Source organism: Lutjanus erythropterus, chromosome 12 (assembly GCF_056507025.1).
Source record: "Lutjanus erythropterus isolate fLutEry1 chromosome 12, fLutEry1.hap2, whole genome shotgun sequence".
Lineage (NCBI taxonomy): Eukaryota > Metazoa > Chordata > Actinopteri > Lutjaniformes > Lutjanidae > Lutjanus > Lutjanus erythropterus.
Window position 1 is genome coordinate 25,240,434 of NC_139328.1, and position 20,438 is coordinate 25,260,871.

Sequence of the window (20,438 nt, forward strand, 5' to 3'; positions counted from 1 at the left end):
TGTATAAGAAAACCCATTAAAATAAACCCTGCAATTCTTCTATTTTCTATAGTTTCTCCAACATACAATTGAAGTTTTGTTGTATCTAAGATCCAGCTGCACAGACACTGCAAGCTGCAGAGAGATGGACATGGTGACAGTCTAAACTGATGCTTTGTTTCACTTAAGATGTCTGATAGGCAGGAATTTCACAACTCAAACAAAGAGGTGCACCATGCAGGCAGTCAGGTGAGTATCTCTTGCATCACATTAGTCTGGATCTGTCACACAACAGGATGATGTGTGTGGTAGTGCTAATGACAAGAGGGAAGTTTATACTACAGATGGACATACAAAGGTAAACACCAACAGGCCGGTCTAGACAAGTAACTGGAAAGAGGAAACACATCGCAACCTTCCTGACAGCTCGAGTCCAGACATGAGGGAGATACATCTACTCTTGCATCATCAGCAGATACAGAGATTTGCTGGTGAAACAGACTGAGCAGAGACTACTAGATGCTACATTTGGCAGACGCCAAACACTGCACATCACCACAAACGCACCACCCCCACTTTGAAGTATGGTGGTGGCAGCATCATGCATCTTGATCTCGGCAGCAGGCCGTGGAAGGCAAATAAAGGTAGATGGTGAAATCAATCCAGGAAAATAAAGGGAAATCCTGAAGGACAAGCTGATTCAGTCTACAAGAGAACTACAACTTGGGAGAAGATTCATTTTCCAGCAAGACAATGACCTGAAGCATACAGTGAAAGCCACACAGAAATGGTTTAAAGACAACAAGGTGAATGCTCTGGAGTGGCTGAGTCAAAGCCCAGACCTCAATCCAAGAGAGAATTTGTGGACTTGAAAAGGGCCGTTCACACCCGATCCCAATGTAAAATGACAGAGCTTGAACAGTCTTGCAAAGAAGAATAGAGTAAAATTGCAGTGTCCAGATGTACAAGCCTGAGTGAAACCTATCCACACAGACTCAGTGCTGTGATTGTGGCCAAAGGTGCATCTACTAAATAATGACTTGAAGGGGATGAATATTTATGCAATCAGTTATTTTACAGTATATATTTTTATTTAATCGACATTACTTTATAGAAATCTGTTTTCACTTTGACATTAAAGAGGTTTTTGTAATTTTTTGTCAAAAAAGTCCAATTGTATTGACCATGATTCCATTTATAAAATCAGTAAAAGGTGAAAACATCCATGGGGATGGATACTTTTTATAGGCACTGTAAAAGTAGAATGAATCACTATTACACAGCTGAATTCCTCTAATGAAATCCCAGTTTCTGTCAGTTAGAGACACCACTGTATGTGAAACATGCATGCTGCTCAACAGGAAAAACCGCTGTCTGACTGACCAGCTGATGATGCAAGACTGGATCTGTCACCCTCATGTCTGGACTCGAGCCGTCAGGAAGGCTGCGATGTGTTTTCTCTTTCCAGTTACTTGTGTAGACTGGCATGTTGGTGTTTACCTTTGTTTGTCCATCTGTAGTGTAAACTTGCCTCATGTCATAACAAAGGATTTGTTCTAATTTTTTTGTTAAAAAAGCCAAATTATATCGATGATTCCAATTATAAAAGCAATAAAAGGGGAAAATGTTACTTTTTATAGGCACTGGAAAAGCACAATAATCAGGAATTTGTTATGTGCTACCATTTATTATGCATTATTAGTCTGTCTGTGACCCTTAAAGTACATGCATAAAAGCCCATTCTCTTAACACTGCCCAATCAGGTTCAGGAACACGCTGTGTATTGTGAATCACTGATTTTCTGATTATTTCACAGCGTCTCTGTGTGAACGGCGAATATTAAATCACTGGGCAGGCTGCATACTGACAAGTGCAGACCAGCCATGTCAAAAACACACCCAGGAGAGAATGAAGGCTTGGCGAAGGCAGCAACAACTCAAAACCTTTATTTCACCTGTCATAAAGTAAGGGAAATCAGCCTGTTGGTCAAACCCATTGGGCATATATCAACATGTTAATGGCTTTACCAATTTTGTATTAACACTAGAACCATCTTTACTCATAAAATTGAATAACACTTGTCAGTCCCACAACTAACATTTCTGCAAAAAGCTAGTTAACACATGACAACCTTGGTTTAGCCACATCCAACTTCAGTACATAATGGGAAAAAGGACATGCAAAATACAAATATTGGACATTTAAACTTGTCTTATTGAACCACTGGAGTGCTGGATTAACCATGCTGAACAGTGTCATTCTTGAAGACAAAAATCTATTTTCTGCATTGGTGACCCACGGGAGTCGCATGGCATAAATTTCGTCAAAGCCTACCTGTAGACTCTGTGCAGATATCAGCATGCCTCCAATTTGTTGTGACTGAAGGGCAGGTCTCAACAACAATGATTGCTCACTTGCCCAGTGCAGGTAAAATGCAAAGTTGGGCTGGTAAATCTCACAACTGCTTGACTGGGAAAGAGGAAAAAAGAATTAAACTACTTAAGTCTTTTGATAATAATTAATGTTTAAAGTAATTACATATAAAAATGTCGAAAAATACTGTTTTCAGATTATCAGGAATAGAGATTTCCTGCTTTTCTTTGTTTATAATTATATTTAATTGAATATTTGGGGGTAAAGATATCACCTTGGACTTGTGATAGATATTGCAGCCATAGATTAAACATGACAAATAGTCTATTATTATTTAATAACAGCTATTTTTTTTAAATGCACAGGGGCAAGTAGAAATTGAATTTGGGCAAGTAGGTTTTTAACCTTTCTGGGGGGAAAAAACTATTAACATTGAAATGTATTTGGAACTATTTGTGGCTTGACAGCAAGGACAATACATTTCAACAAGCTAAGCAATGCTATCTGCAAATGCATGAAATGTGCCCTACAAGCGTAGTCCAGAGAGTAGTATATATAAAACTACAATGTATCCACATGGAAGTACATTTAGGCCTCGAGACAAACTCGCATGCAGTGGATCCTGACATTGATATTCCACACCAAGTCACAACCTATTAAATCCATCACTAACTTTGTCTAAAAATTGTGTTGTCCAACCAACGGTCCAGACCTCCAATGTTTTCAGTTTACCATGATATCAAACAGAAAAGCAGCAAATTCTCATGTTTGATAGGTGAAACCAGAAAATGCAATTTTCTAGCTAATGGGCTTGTGTCTGTGGTGATCAGGTGAGCTACATCAGGTGTCAACCCTCCCAAACTAAAACATGTACCGCCTGAACCACAAGCAAGACACCCCAGCAGACAGAATGGTGAGACATTGCAGAGATGAAGAATGAAGTTCAAGGCCCTCGTGCCTCTGCTATGCCCAAAGGCCAATAATCATCTATCTGTCAAAGGCGGAGCTCTCGCTTTGTCTGTCCTATATTTAGCAGACAAAGCCTCATCAGCCTAAGTACTGAATTCAATTTCAAGGGACATCATTAATCTACACTCATAAATCATTTGGGTTATGCTAATGTAGTCTCTTCATCCTCTGAGCAGCATGTGGTTTTCCGTGTCCGAGCTAAACCTCACACTTGTCTCCAGAGTATCACCACATTCCAAAAAAATTTGGACTATGCTGGTGCAGGACCTCCATCACCTTTAAATGCATTTGAGTTTCCATGGAGAACATGCTCAGTGGGTATGAGCTTTGCACTTTGTTCCTTTGCATCACTAAACCACCAGGTTTCTCATTCAGCTGCTGGCAATTAACAGCTGGGTGAGAACAACAGGCTGCTATGAGGGCGGGAAATAAAATGAAATTTTAAGACTGTAGCAAGAAGAATCTCGCAGGAATTTCAGAGGCAGGAGGAAGAAAATAATAAAGCAGCATCTAAACAATGAGGCCAAAAAACAAGAGCAGAAATTCAAGAACTAGGCCACAATTGCACAAAAGGAAGTGAATATCAGTTTGGTGAGAATATGAAGTCTTCAGACTCAATCAAATCTGTGGGTTGTATCAGGCTGCACTGAGGGATACAGTATATCTGAGCTAAGCTGCTGTTTGTTCAGTGTCCTGACATTCCTCAGAGACAATCCTCTCCCTGTGCTCAGCACCCCACACACAGCCAGTCCTTGACATTTCAGTCAGTGTCTGTCCGCTGGGTGGACAAGGGACACTCAGGCCTGTGAACAAGGCCGGCCTGCCTGTTGAAAACAAGCGCACATTCATTTTACATTTAGCTGATACTCTGGTTAAAGCGGCTCACAGTGAATGAGCAGATGGGGGGAGGGCAGATGGGGCAAGCGGTGATTTGCTCAAAGACTCCTCAACAGTGTTACTTTATGGGTTCATACTGGATACTGTAGGAAATAAAAACTGTGACCCTTTTAACTAAACACATTAATATAACACAACAAAGCACATTTAATCAAGTGATGTCTTTTTCCCCCTTCAATTCTCTTCCAAATAAGATTGGTAAACCAGTGGGGTTCGTTTATAACCCATCTGATCATGTCAATACTCATGTTTCTTGATCTATTGGACTTTTTAGCTGCTGCCATCTTCCATTTGTAGTCCGTTTGTAGTTCGGGTATTGGCCAATAATGTCTGCAGATGCATGCAGCTAAACGGTCTGTGTGGAGCAACAGAGGCAGCGCACATTGTCAAACATGCAATCTTGGAACCCATCAGCTATTGCCTGACAACTATTTAGCCGTTTTTTATTCAAGTATCTGCATTCATATGCAGATACCTGTAGGCACTGTTTCTCAACTCCATCGTCTCACCTCAAGTTGCTAATCGGACTAGAAACACTACAGGCAATAGCCAGTGGGCTCCAAGACTGCTAGATCTCAGAGTGACACTAATGTAAGACACAAACTGTAATAAACCAAAATCCTTTGAATTCAATTCTGACAGACTTGTATTTTTTCAGTATTTCCAATGAAATTTTTTACATATTTCTATATTTTAGTCCTTTTTACTTGAAATTATTAATTAATTAATAGGCAGGTCAACTAAAAAAAATTAAAATTGCAGCAATTTTGTTCATTATTAGAATTATTTTTCAAACACAAAGAACTGGCTGGTTTTAACCTCTACAAAGTCAAAAATGTCTTTGCCTTGTAGGACAGTAAATGTAATTTCTTTGGCTTTTGGAACATTGGTCAGACAAAACAAGTGATTTAAAGACCTCACCTTGGGCTGTGGGAAATTGGCATTTCTCACTATTTTCTTATATTACATAAACCAAACAATCAATAAAATAATCAGCAGGATATTAAATAAAGTCTTTAGTTGTAGCCATGTAATCAAATAAACATCTACGGCCAGCACTCTAAAAACAAAGTTAATGTGGTTCAGCATGAAATACAAGAAAGTCAGACAGATGTACACTAGAAAAGATATAGACTAGAAAAAGCTTTTTAAACACACACGCTTTTCCATACTTGAGCACTAAGAGTTCAAAGAGATCATTGTTCCTTTGAGCAGGCACTAGCAGACAATGTCTGGGCTTTGTAACCTCCATATTTATTATGCGAGAAAGTTGATGACTACCCATTCATGCTTGGCCAGCTTAGTATAAGTATCAGTTGAGACTATTTAAATGTTGCTGTGGCTCAAACCACAAGACTCCTGAGTAAATTCAACCTGAGCTGACTGAAAAAAAAAAGCACAGAGCTGAATACAACGCAGTGTTCTCAACACAAGTAATGACACTGTCCTGTAAGCAATCACTTAAATTACTAATAACTTCAATAACACAGACTGGTGAGTTTTCATTTCATGTCAGACGTTTTATGGCACCACACGCCCTACTTCAACAAGAGTCACATTTAACATCCAAGCCATTAAATCTTCAGTGGAGAGGGCAAATCATCTTAAACTCACACTTGTGGTTGGCTTTAACAATGACTGTATTTTCATGAAAATACGCAGGCCTTCTCAGCATCCAACCCTAGTTTTTCAAAAACACACTTCTAGAATGAAGCCGTAACAATCTCTTAAATAAATAAACTATAGTGTCCGGCTGAAAAGCCTCCATGGTTTGACAAAGATGGACAAAAAGCATGAAAGCAGAGCAGTGCCGATATCATAAAACTTTTCTATAAGCTTCCTGATCCTTTTTCCCTGCACTAGTTTACATTCAAGAGCTTCCTCTGTTTATGGAAGAAAGTCCACCGCTGAATCAAAAGGGGAGGAGGGCGGGGAAATGACTTGACCTCAAAACACCACCCTGTGATGCAGGCACTCGTCAAAAGAACTTCAAGTACTGGTGATAATTTTTAAAGCATCCATCACCCAAAATAGGTTCCCGTCAGTCAGCCTCTTGCTCATTGTTTATCTGTCTGCTGGGATGCAGCACCATATGTAGCCGGCTTTGATGCACATGGTTGGGGTGCCAACGCTTAGCTGACTGGACCCATGCCAGGGTTCAAGTAATCTGTTTTCATAGCACTCTATAAACCACATAATCTCACTGTGTCATTAAGTCTTATGATCTGGACTCTCATTAACTATGTTGGGTGGCCCCCTTCCTCCATCGGGGTCAAGAGTTCAGTTTGCAACATGCCTCATTAATAAAAATTACAGTTTTATCACTTGTGGTCTTTTTCAATAAAGGGCTCATTTACAAAAGCATCTGCATGGATATTTTGGGATTAGCTCGTTTTCCACACAACAAATATGCCAGTTAACCGTGCATTTAGTGTCACTATACAGCTAATATTCTCTTCAAGAAAGACTCAAATCAACCAAGACAAGTGCAAGTCAAGCCTTCAGCTTTATTAAAGCACACATCAAGTCAAATCACAAGTCAATGATGGCAACTCCAAACCAAGTCGTCATAAACGAACTGCAGTTCAATTTCAGGATTTCTCTGAATGCTGACCATGAAACTGACACAGTATTACAACATATTTATTTCAAAGCTGTCAGTGTGTTGTACACAGCTAATGATGCAAACACCTAATGAATATTCACAGTATATGGTCATGCACAAGGAGTTTACCAAAGTCAACATTTCAGCCTTAAATGTTTTAGCTTTCAATGATAAAGTCAAGTATTGAGGAAGTTACTTCTAAAGGGTTAGGTACACTTCAAAAATACTAGTTTGTATGAAGTGTCATTTGAACCTTTCTAAAGGGAGAAGTGTTTCTATCTGTTTCGAATACCCACATTCGAAGGCCAACAAGCCTGTATGGATAAAGAGGACTCTTTTGGACAGGCTTTACTCAAAGATATTCATAGTGTTACACTAATTTGTACAAACAAAAAGTGACAAAATCGATTATGCGATGCAGGCACAAAAACTGTCGACTGCAACCCCCAAAATTCTGATGTGGAAAACGGTTGTTCAACAATCCTAAAATCACTATGTTTGAAGAATGCTGCCTCCTTAAAGAAAGCCAAGGTTCAATTACACATTTCTGTGACTTAAACGCACAATATTTAAATTCTGCCTATAAGGGTCTCTCTCACATTAAGAAAAAAAAAAAAAAAAAAAGACAGTTTGATAATCTTGTTAAGCTGCGTGGGATCATGCTATCTGATGTGATTCAGCCAGAAATCATGTTTATGGACGAGGTAATATTAATGTTTTATTCCCGTTACGTTAAGTCACATTGGTGAACTTTCTTACACACAGTGTCCGACAATCCTGTGTTTTCCCAGAAGTTATAGCAACTAGTACACCTAGTAGGAAATGCACTGTTTACCTTGAATAAACTTTGGATTTCTCTGTGTTTGAACATCTTCGTGTTTAACAGCAAATGTTAGGCAGGAGTCAAACCCATGGCCGCTGCAGAGGATCATGTTCATGGAGTGAATGCTCTATCAAATCAGCTACTAGGCCACCTTACAGCTTGAAGTCTACCAAATCCAAGTCCAAAGTCTCAAGGTACAGCTCTGCTATGCTAAAAAAATGTGTGTGTTCCCTAACCTGTTCAACATGTTCTTACGTTCAGTTCAAGGAAGATACGAGAATCCATAGGTTTGTGGAAACACTGTTTAATCTTCTCTCAGGGTGTTGATGTTTTGGTCCTTGCACTCCTTAACGTGATTCTCTTCCATTACTGACAATTCAAGAATGTCTTTATGGCCCACTGTTCCTCTTACTGTAAACAGTTCTGGGTAACAGCATGAGCTCAACTTCTAAAATGTAAATGAACTTGAAAAAGGAGAGCACCGGTCTTCCCACCATCTGAGAACTCTGCAGTCAGCATTTTACAGCCTCCTCCTTCACATCGCGCTCTCCCTCTCTGCATTAACAGGCCCAAACAGCTGCTCTGCTCTGCTAATGACTCCACACCATGCTCACTCTCCTCCTGGGAAAACCCTCTGGCAAATGACGAAAGTGGAGGGGTTTTTTTTATTATTATTATTATTATCACATCAACATCATGATGTCAAACACTAGTACGGATGACAGCTCAGTTATCTAAACTCCTCTCAGATAGGCAGAGTTATTGAGCTGTTAAAAAAAAAGACATCTAAAATGCACAGCACAGCAAAGCAGCACTGTGGGAATCTCTGTAATGCCAGCATCATCAAATAGCAAAAACAAAGAAAAAAAAACCACACACAATTGTGTCGATTGTCTCATGTCCTCAGGAAAAACGGTGATATACTTTGCATCTGATGACTGCAATCAACTTTCCTGTTGTTCAAAGCCCTTTATGGAATGCTTGTAATTTCATATGACCTCCTGAACTCTAAATGTTCAAGACTTGTGTTATTTGCAAAGGTTTTAGAAATAGGATAAAGTCTATTCTTAATGAATCTGTTTTAAAAGCATGCATGAAGCCATTGTGCCCTTCTGTTTTTCCACAGCTCCACACAGGAAGCCTCACATGGCTAATTTTCTTCAGTTCATTCCGGTGCGTCTTTAGCTGACTCCTTTAGGAAATGAAATGCTGTGCCAGGTCATGTTTTAGGACATTTTTCACAGTAGTTTGGTCAAGGGCAAAGTCAGCGGCCCGGGGATCATCAGTGAAGCTTTTAATCCCGCACTGTGCCCGTTTTGGAAACGGGAACCCCTGGCTGGTACAGCCTGGTGACATGAGGATCAAACAGATGAACTGTAAAATTATTTGAGCTTATGACCTGACATGAGGTAGCTCCACTGCACCTACACTAACAACGCAATCACATTTTAGTTCCATTTGCTTCAGTGAAACCATTAGTCCAAACATAAACTTGGACAATGCAAAATAAACAAAACTAGCGAGAGGTACAAATGAACATTCCTGAGTTTGAATAAAGTGCTCCAAATATGCCTGGTATGAACACACCCCATGCACGGACTAATATAACTACTGTTTAGATGGCACAATAGATCTACTGCGTGGAACCAGTAAGTGCTTGGAAATCCCCTCATGATAACATCATTAGTGCCATTCTTGCATTGTTAGCAAGAAAACATGGGAGATAAAAAGCTTCACTGATGTATAACCAGAGAATAATGTGCAAGCTCAAGGGACTGCTGTTTTTTTAATTACTTTACAGTCACATTGTTGTACAAATTGTTGCACTCAAGTACAGTATTGCTCAAGAGTCCATCCACCTGTGCATTCGTCTCCAATTAGCATGCATACATCAAAATGGGTGCCATTATAGTTTTTACAGTTCCACTTTACACAAACCACCAACTGAAATGAGGGGATGTGCACGATTTGTCGACTAAATCTTAATATAGGAAATATGAAGGAAAATAATTGGTTCAGGTCCATTGTTCATAATGATTCAATTTTGGAGCTGTTACAGCTTGATCAATACAGTTTCTTTTTTTTTCTTTCCAAAAAGCATTTAAAAGTGAGACTGAAGTTATGTAACTTCATAAAAGTAATGTTAACCTCATAATCCAATCCAGTTTTTTTTTTAACCTGATCATATTTAAGACAATTTAAGGCCTAGAATTCAGAATATTGGATTATAAACTTTTTAAGGACTCCTGGAAACTGTGAATATGATGTTGTTTACCCAACAATGCTCTACAGCCTTTGGCCTTGTGCACTTTTAGACATGTGATACTGCAAGCCTTTCTTATTATCATATTAAGTTTAATGTCCTTTTCATGCATGCAGTTCTGTCACACTTTTGAACAAAATTGGGGCCAAACGTCAGAAGTGGGAGCTTTTCTTTGAAGATGTGGCACATTTCTGGTGGCAGACATGTTAATCTGTATGACCGTAACAGCAGCAGTTAACTCTCACAGCATATAGGACTGCTCATCTCCAGGCCCTGCCTGCCATCAAAGGCTCCTGCACACTAATTAATAACAGTCATTTGTGCAGTGAATTGAATAATATCTTGAGCACACCACAGCACATTGCAATGACATCAGGACAAAATTAAAAACAGGCTGACAGATTGGAGTAGGTCAACGGCAGTACTGCTAAAATACAAGGACTTTCTGAGCTCCATCCTCATTATGGATGGTTATCCTTAAATTGCTAACTTTTAATTGAACCTGTGAAATGTCAAGTTTGACACATTTTCACTTGACATCTACCATTGAATGCAACCTCATCTCAATATCTAACAAACCTGGCTTCTTGTAACTTGTCTTTTAGTGGATACCAAAAAATTGCTCTGACCTTAAGCCCGGCATTATTACACAATGACTCAGCATATCATTTCATGCAATTCACCAACCAAAAATGCTAGAGTTTCAGCATCTCAAATGTTAGAATTTAATGCTTTCCTTTGTTTTATGTAATCCTAAATTGAATATTTCTGGATTATAAATTGTTGGGCAGAAGAAAAACAGCAATTTGAGGTCAAAATCTCAGGTTCTTGGGACTTTTTAAATGAACATTTTTCACAAAATCTGAAATTTTTAACAACCAAATTATGGAAGTATGTTGAATGTAGAGCCACAACTCACCAATTTCATTAATCTGTTGCTTATTTTCTAGATTAATCAATTAGTTGTTTGGTAAACAAAATGTCAGAAAATGGTGAAAAATGCCATTCAGTGTTTCCCAAAGCTCAAGGCAATGTCCTCAAATATCTTGTTTTGTCTACAACCCAGAGAAATTCAGTTTACTGTCAAACTTTGTATGAATTAATATTTTCAACTGCGTGTTTCTGAAGAAAACCACTTACTTAACCTGACGAACAGCTAACACCTGCTCCTATTGTCTTCTACAATTCAAAGTCATGTAAAATCTGTCTGCCTCAACGGTCAAGTATGTACACAATAGGCTCAACTTCACCGGAGGAAACTCCAGCAGTGTGAAGCTGTGAATGGAAATCTGCAGTATGGTGCGGTGGACACAACAAACCAGACACCTGATATTCCCCTGGAGGCTTCTGAGCGTTTGGAACCGTGAAAAAGAGACAAATCTCACGGTTCATCTGACATGCCAATGCTTATGTCACTTGAGGGTTTGGAGCTTTAAACCACCAGACAGTTTTCCAGTGAAGGGTGTCATTTTAAACGCTCGCCACACTTAGTGAAACGGGTGAACATTAGTGAGGATCTACCCTATGATCTGTGGGAGGAAAAAGAGCAGTAGAGGATAATCTGACACTCTTTCACTTCTCAAGATGTTCAGAGAAGCTGGCATGACTGCTCCTTCTCCAAAGTCCAGTAAGATTTCTGCATCAGTGCTGTACAAACAGTGTCTCAACACTCACTCTGCTGTCATCTTTCTAATTCCAAAGTTATGAGATGGTTTAAGGCCCTCGGAAGTGGACTGTTTGTTTCTTTTCTACAGGAAGCATTCCTCTCTAATGACAGGGGAAGTCACAAGAAGGTCCATACAAACACTAAAGCAGGAAAACCTAACCTAAATTTGGGCCTCTTATTAAGGCGGGCTGACCAAGAAAGCTGTGATCTTCAACACAACATCTGTGACGGAAAGACTTCCTGGGACGCTCGCTATACATGAGATGTGAAAATGCCCAACCCTGGTCAGATGAAATGTGGGCAGGGTGGGACAAGAGCAATAAACGCAGATCTGAGGTGGTTAAACGACGAGGGTGTTGTATTTTCAAGCAGTATGTTTTGTTGTGGGTGTAAGGTTCATGAGGAGCTTTGGATTTTTTATTTTTTTTATTTTACTATTTTAGATCAAAGCTTGAAGAAAACGGTGAGAATTAAATGCGCCGCCTCATTTCCAGCAAGCAGACACAATTCACCCTCTACATTAAACAGAAGCACAGTTTGTTTTCTAGATAATTGCCTTTCTCTAAATTGGGATAATAACCTCAAAAACAAGCGCTGCATTTATTTGAGCTTCTAGCCAGAAATATACTCACTTCAACTGGCGACTAAATTCCCCATTGTAAAAAATGATGTGAAAAGGCTTCCTAAAGCACTAGTAGTGAAAATAACGTCCCTGGAACTTAATTGTAAATCCTGGTCCCCGTGGAGTTCCTCCAAAGGCTCCTAGTCTGTGGGGAACGGTTCCTGTGGTGGAAACATGTCTACTGTATTGGAATTTTTCAGGATTTAAGTTACAATCGCCAGTGTGTAGTAAAGCAGTTTTTCATCGAACTGTCTCATGAATATGATATATAATTTGATTCTCTTGCATTTTCTTCACCTCTGCCACATATTCAAAACTGCACATGGAAAGCCTTGGAAAGTAAAAATGTGTTACACTCCAGTCACTTTGATTTGGACAGACATAATGTATGACTCTTCATACCTTCATAACAGGATCATACCATGCCTCTGTCAGCCTGTTAGTGATTTAGCCTTTTCTTTTTTTATTGGACACCTACCTTCTGCACCTGCAATTCTTTCAAGGGAAAAAAAAAGGCAACAATGATAAGAAAGTTTCAACTTATGAAACCATATTACAGTAGCGACTGTATGTGTTCCGTTACATGACTTTTCTCAGAAAGGTTCACTCTCCTGGCACTTGTTTCCAAATAAGGACAAGATTAGAACAATAAAATCCTAATTTACATGACGTCAAAGAAGAGTAAGTGTCTTCTCTGTACAAGCAGAGTGGTTCAGCAGCTCTTTACCTAACTCTGAATTACACAAAGATATTCTCCTGCACTCCTCTGTCTGCTCACACTGAATTATTCAAAAGAGAGGAGGATACAGTATGACTTCTAGGTCACTATCATTACAACAAAAAGAGACCGCCATAAAGTTAGCACATTAAAGCAAAGTATTAATTTTTCATGATGCTTGAGTAGCTGCTGTAACATATTTGTACATTAAAGGTGCTACATGTAAAATTGGCCACCTGTCGAATTCATACCCCCAAACAATCCAATCACATTAAGTTCAGCTGCTGTTAGCTAGTTAGCTCAGTTAGCCTGGGAGTGTGGAGCACTGGGGAAGAGTTGATGTTTACACTGCTAGCACAGAAGGTCTTTTTGGTTTTGAGGTGGACCTACAATAGGGAATGCAGTCTGGGAGCGGCGTCGGAAGGGGCGCCAGAACCAGAGCCGGGCAAGCGGGCAACGGAGCCAGGCTCAGCGGCTCCAACCAGGTCTCTGAGGTTAACAGAAACACTGCAGGTTCAGGCAGGGACAGACTGGTGTTACAGTCACACTTTGAGGTACAAAGTGGTATTACGAAACAGGATGTTTTTTGCATTTTTTTTTCTTTAAAAGTGTTTCAGAACAATTCATTGATAATCAAAATAATTGGAAATTAATGAAATAGTTGATTAATTGTTGCAGCTCTGACACCGTTATTTCTTCACCTTCAACCTTCAGTTGACAATTTTAGTTGTTTTTTGAATTTTTAAAATGAAGTTTCTTACACAGAAAGAAAGACGGGCCAAAAAACAAATGAATCGTACACTACTTAGTATCAATTACTGACCTAATTTTACAATTTTCAGAGATTCCAATTTCAAAAGAAAAAGGCTGAATTCCAAATGAGGAGATGAATTGTGTAAATCTGGATTACAATGGAGAGCTCGACAGCCAAATTAAGGATTTTACACATATAAGATTTGTACTTTTGGATGAACATTATTGTGACGTTAAAGGTAAAAAATTAATTGGTTTCATTACATTTTGGTAGACTAAACAAAGTTTTTAGGACTGAGGAAAGAACGTGTTTATAAGGTTTATAGTCTCGTCTTATCTGATCTAGCCTGAGAGAACCTTGAACATAAAGCCAGCGGGCGAGTCCAAAGGTTATCTGCTGCTACCCCAACATCATGCTACACGTTTTCTTAGGTTCTCTTTTATCTTCAGGATTTATGTGTCAGGTCCATGCCTCCACCAGTCAGCTGGAGCCTGGCAGAGCAGTTTCCCTCTCTCTCCTGCAGGGCCTGGTGCCTGCTCGGACAGCCATGCAACTGAAGGCAGCTTCTCTTGCATTTAATCACAAAACCATAAATGCAACATAACTTATCAAAAAGACAGGTGTTCTTGGTTTTCCTACTGTTGCATTTGATTGACTGATTAACATGAGTTCTCATCATGTCTTTACTTGCATGCTCCAGCTAACCCTCCCTGCCACCATAATGAGCTCACTACAAGTCAAACAATCTGTATTTAAGTGATAGAAACCTTAAAAATAGTGTGTAGACTAATCTGATGGGACGTTCCTCTTACTAATTAATTACGTGGCTTTGCACTGAACCCAAAAGGCATGCAGTCCTACTTTTGCAGCCTGCTGGCTAACTTGCTAGTAGGCTAATCTCTGTTGGCAACTTTCAGAGGCATGAACTGAGCTTTTACAACTAGGTTACTAAGCCTACAAAGGTGCGTTTGTACTTAAATGTGTTTAAAACTCATACTTAATGCGTCTAAGCTGCAATAAACAACGGGCCACTTTGTTCAGAGGCACAGTTAGAATCCCAGAGGAAGTTTTGTGGGTTTACAAACACAAGAACCACAATGGCGGTGCGCCTTTCTTTGAAAGCAGCAACACACGGCTAATAACCCGCACATGCAGCCTGAGTGTTGTCACAAACTGAACAAACTGGTCAACACGAGCAGAAGAAAGCACAAAACAGGCAGCCCTTTCCCTCTTCTTTGCATTTATTTCAAGTTAGCGCCATATTGAGTGCGCGTGCAGAGCCCCCCGGACGTCGCAACATTGTTTCCAGGAAAACAAAAGCCGCAAGAAAACAGAGTATCCTCCACTCACCTTAGCGATAGCTTTCTTATATCTCATGACAGCCTGCTGGATGAGTGTGTGCACTTTAATATTCCCATCCCCGCACGGCACCACCACCCGGGTCCTGCCAAAACACACCGTGACTTTCATGGTTTTAGTATCCGAGATCTTGCCCAGATTCGGAGTAAAACCGAGAGGAGGAGGAGGAGAAATCCGTGTGAAAATGAAAAAGGAGCATGGGTTTTTTAATTTGGATGTCCCGGTATTCCTTCACAGCAGCGATGACTGAAGGTCTTTCCGCTTCTCCCCGCCGGACGACATTGTTTTCTGTGTGTTTTCAGACCACCTGTTTAGCTTCTCTCTCTCTCTCTCTCTTTCCTTCGCTCTCTCGGTCCCAATCCCTCCTGTCTCTCCCTCTACCTCTGCTGAGCTAATGCTCGGTCACGTGTTGCGTTCAGGCGCCACCGGGAATGTTGGAATCCACACTTAAATGTGCAACATGAATGCTGAAACCATTCATGGTGGAAGTGGCAGTGGTGGAATGTAAATAATGCTGCAGAATTATCTGGAACATTAATGATATTACAGTATGGCCAAGTGCAATACCCTAATTGCAGAAGCTGCATTTTTTTTGATAAAAGAATAATGTGTGACATAACATCATTATAAAGAAGCATGTCGTGTTGCAGAGAAGGAGCTCAGCCATAAGGATTCCCCACTTGTTTGTGGCAAGTAAAATGCCATGTCAGGCTAACAAATCTGGCAACTCATTTGTTTGGGCAAGTGGTAACTAATCCTTAAAGTATTTTTTCATGTAAAAAAGGAAGAAAATGTTGTTTTCACCTTCTCAAATATGGAGATTTCCAAATTTTCTCAGTTTATCATATTAAACTGAATATCTTTGGGGTTTGGAATAACAAAAAAAGACATTGAAAGGCGTCACCTGGACTTGAACTGAGATTAAATATCACAGTTAACTTGAGTCTTTGCTGTCACAAACAGTAACAAATAAAACAGTTTATACAGGGGAAAATAACAACTGACTTTCAGGTAAATAGATTTTGGGGGAAACACAAACATTGGACCCTCTTCCACAGGTCTTGTCCCCCAGGTGTAAGAAAACATGTTTGTTTGGTACAGATCCCAACAAATGTCACTGTTATACATCTACTCCATAACATATCAGAGTCAAATATTGCAGTTTTTAGTTACTCCACTACATTTGTCTGACAGCTTTTATTACTTGTTAGTACAACTGATAACAAATTTTAGGGGTCAACGTAGATAACAATATTAGGGAGTTAAAAAAAAAATCAACTATCAATGATCCTTCTCAGGTGGTTATCAAACACTTGTGACAAAGATATTTAAATGCAGGATATTTTACTGTTAAACAATAAACTATATTCTTCAGCGATGACATCATCACACTGAAACACTATTTTTAATAACCAGAAATAACTATAAAACTAAACTATAAACTTAACTATAAACCAAATTAAACTAAACTAAACTAAACTAAACTATAACTATATCTTTATATTATTATACTATACAACATGCATTATATGCTGATACCAACATAGACTTATATAGCTGTGATGTGCCAATATCAACCAACCAATAATATCGACTTACCAATATATTGATCTGGCTCTACTCATTGGCCTTTTTTTTCAGAATACAACATTTATCTCCAAATTTGGTGAAATCAAAATATATCTAAAGTGGCAAATAATAAATAAGTACCTGCTCTATTTTGTTGCCATGGATTTTGTCAAGCACATTTGAGTGAAAATGTTTGTTGAGTTTACACCCATGAGAAAACTTTATAACCTCTTGACAGCGGGCTATAATTAATGGCTGGTATATGAAACTGAAAGTAGGAATGGTGTTTTATCAGCAGAGGTATGACAGTTAAGGGATAGAGAGGGTAATTTATTATGAGCCTATATTTTATTACTGGGAATCTGTAAATTATTAATGGTTGTATTGCTAGTCTCAATCAAACTTAATTTGTCTCAGTCTGTGTAGGACATATTCAAACTTTGCCCCTTAGTGCTAAAGAGAGAACAGCTGCAGTTAGTGTTAAGCTAAGAGTTTAATCACATGGAGATGCAGTGAAGCCTGAATAAATTAACAATTACTTTAGGATAAAAATTAATGAAATAATCCATTTGGCTACATGAAAGATGTGTAGATTGTTGCTGCAGTGAAGCGTTAAGTAGCTCTGATGAGCTAATCAGTTCTGCATTCTTCTGCTTTGGTTTAACTGTTGCCACAGTCAAATGAAAGATTTGATAAACTCAATAAATGAAATTAAATGTTTTTAAACGAAAATTTTCTGCTTATTGAAAAAAAATATATCCTTACGCAAGACCAGCATACCGTATCTGGGGTTTTTAACTTTCGAAGCTGGAGTTTACGAGCGGACAGTGAAGGCATCAGATGCGCTGGGAAGGCCACAGTTGCAGTCCTCTCGCTGTGGTCAGGATGGGTAATGTTTGGCGCGCAGGGGAGCAATGTTGTCCTCACACAGAGGGCAGCAGTGGTTAAAATGATATTTAAATCAATACTTTGATTGAAAACGATGCAGTTTACAACTACAGTTTATAGATGTGTCCTCACAAGAGTAGAAACCTGACTAAAATCCTCTAAAGTAATGACATTTTTCTACTTTGTTGCTTGACTGATTTATTTATTGTTGGGGCTTGAGTTCAGATTTATCTTAGAATTAGGCATAAATTAGGATGGCTAATAGAGAATGATTTTGAAGGTGATTCAAGTCTTCATGGGTCCAGTGATTTAGCTATTATGAGTGTGCATTATTATCATAAGCCTACTTTAATTTTTTGCTAAGCAACAACATATATATATATATTTTTATTAGAGCACTTAATGATACATCATCACTTGTTAAAAGCCTCAGGGCTTCTCATGCACCTGCTCTTTTCCTATTTCAGTCCCATCGTTCCACCCAAGTCTGAAAAAGAACCAAACCCCCAAATGAAATGAGTCCAAATCCATCTGGGGAGCTTTTAGGAACAGCTGCCCGGCACATGGGCCACATGGATGGACTCGTATCACTGAACACGCCTGCATCAAAGGGACCAGAATACCGTAGGAGCCATCCACCTGAGCCACTAGATCATATTTCAGATCTACTCCTGCTGTCCTAAAAAGTTCTGTTTCGGTTTTTGCATTTGTTTCCACCCTATTGCATTTTTCATTATTTAAGGTGATTATGAAAAAGACAGACACATTTTTTGGTGTGCAGCGAGACATCCCCACTGTGAAAAGTTGGGTGAAATATTAAGTGAAATATTATCCAAATCACAGAAGCCGCAATTTGTTGATGAAGAAAAATGTCATCATCATTTGTTTATTTATCTATTTATTTATTTAAATCCTCAGAAAACACATTTAGCATTTACAATGGTGCAAAGGTACAGACATACAATAAGAAAACATACAACAAAAATCATTAATCTTCGAGGTAGGAATAAAAGAAGAATGCTCAAAAAAGGTAGAAAAAAGTAACAGTGTCATTAGGTAAGATGCAGAAATTTGTCAGACAAATAAATACATGATAAGAGCTATTTAAAAATATATAAACATGGTTAATATTTACAAAATGTGTAACAAACAGCATTGTAATGAAGTGCTGTAGTGCTGCAAAGACAATCTACCAATCTTGTTCCTCAAATGTCACATTATCATGATTTTAATGTTTTTTTCTGTGAAAATGAAAATTGTGATGCAAATTGATCATTCCCCCTAATCATCGATCATATCATAACTGCAATATCTGTCAAAATACTCACTGCATGATTTGTTTTCTACCGTACCGTGCAGCCTTTGGTTACAGCACGATGTTCTGTGAGAACATGAAAAGAGAGGAGTGCCATCGAATTTCAAGTATGTGGAAAGTGTGTGCGTGGTTTACATGGGCCCTGGTTAAATAGGACCGCTCCACCAGTTAGTGCCAGCGTGCAGCTGTGAGACTATTTTAACTCTTAACACAGCTGGAACGCTCACAGGCCACCAACCACAGCCTCAGCAGCTGTCACAACCAATTAAACTGCCTCAACTTTGGAGAATATGAGCGCTTGTTCATAGTGGTTTTCACAAAAGGTAACGCAGAGGAAACGTGCATTCACAGCGGTGGAATGAAAATAATAAATGGGCTATTTTCTTAGTGACCGTTGTAGGAGTTGTAGCATTACAACAGACCCTACATTGTAGACATTTAGCAGATGTTCTGGCGCAGAGCTACAGACAGTCAGTCAGTAGAATGTGCTTCGGTTTTACAAGCAACGGTGAAGTGAAGTAGTGAGGTCAAAGGTCAAAACCACCTTGCACAGTAATTGTTTTACTAGAGTGGCGGAGAAGTTCTCAGAGAAGAAACCATTTAACAAGCCGATGCCTTATATGTCACATCTTAGAGTTTCCCTAAAGACTGACTGTGGTATAACCCAGGGTCCTTGGAGATATAATTTACAAAATGTTTTACACCAAGATGAGAAACCACATCTTGAAATCACACCAAATACTAAATTATTCCTTTGTGCAAGCTAAAAAAGAATTTGAGCACTTGCCTGGTCATCTTTGTGTCTGTTTTTAATGTAATATTGATGTGTTTTTTTAAGAATTTAGTTTTTCAAAGAAGTTAATTGTGACAAAAAAGGATCTTTCTGCCTTTTCCTCAAATCCTTCAACTATAAACTATTTAAAATATGCTATATAAGAACTGTTCACCATGTACTTAATAAGCAACAAAGTGTGGTATTTTTTATATTGATAATAATCATTATGCATGTATGTGATTACAAATTTAACACACATGATTTGGATTATTTGAAACATTTCATAATCTCGGCTGATCTGAGTTTTTCAATATGCAATAAAAGGGGAGAGTAGAGACGGAGGGTGATTGCAATCAGTAGGACATAAGCTGACTCCCAGTAAAAGATTTATTGATCTTCACAGGGATAATTCAGGTGTTGTAGCTACGAGAATGTAGTCGACAATATAAAGCAGGCAATAAAAGTAAACTTTATTGTCACATATATAATAACACAAAGTATAAAGTACAGTGAGATTCGGTCTCAGCATTTAAGACAGGAGCAGTGGGCAGCTGCTGTGTAGTGCCTGAGACAACTCCAGTACTGAAGGGCTCTGTCCAAACTGGAATTTGAACCCACAACCTTCCCGCTGTGAGGCAGATGTGCAAACTACTGCACCGCTGTTAGAATAGACAAGTATTCACCCTTGTGTCACAAGGACAGAAGTCAGTGACAAAAAAAATAGATAATGATTAAAGAAAAAAGAATTAGAAGTATATAAAAATGAACAGAAAGAAAAATAGACACTGTAGACAGTGTTGTAGTTACCTTTCCAGAGAGCTCAGCAGACAGAGCTGCCTGTGAGTCCTGCAGCACTGTTTTCA

The 20,438-nt window shown here is 38.9% G+C and overlaps 1 protein-coding gene across 9 annotated transcripts in view; it reads right to left on the reverse strand.

Moving 5' to 3' along the window:
• LOC146318052 (partitioning defective 3 homolog) overlaps positions 1-15,401 on the reverse strand; it is a 307,847-nt gene extending 292,446 nt beyond the window's left edge. For all 9 annotated transcript variants that reach the window (XM_084731436.1, XM_084731432.1, XM_084731434.1 and 6 more), the window contains exon 1: positions 15,020-15,401. In XM_084731436.1, the coding sequence (XP_084587562.1) occupies positions 15,020-15,139 (120 nt within the window). In that variant the 5' untranslated portion in view covers positions 15,140-15,401. The remainder of the gene's footprint in view (positions 1-15,019) is intronic.
• Positions 15,402-20,438: the final 5,037 nt, after the last annotated feature.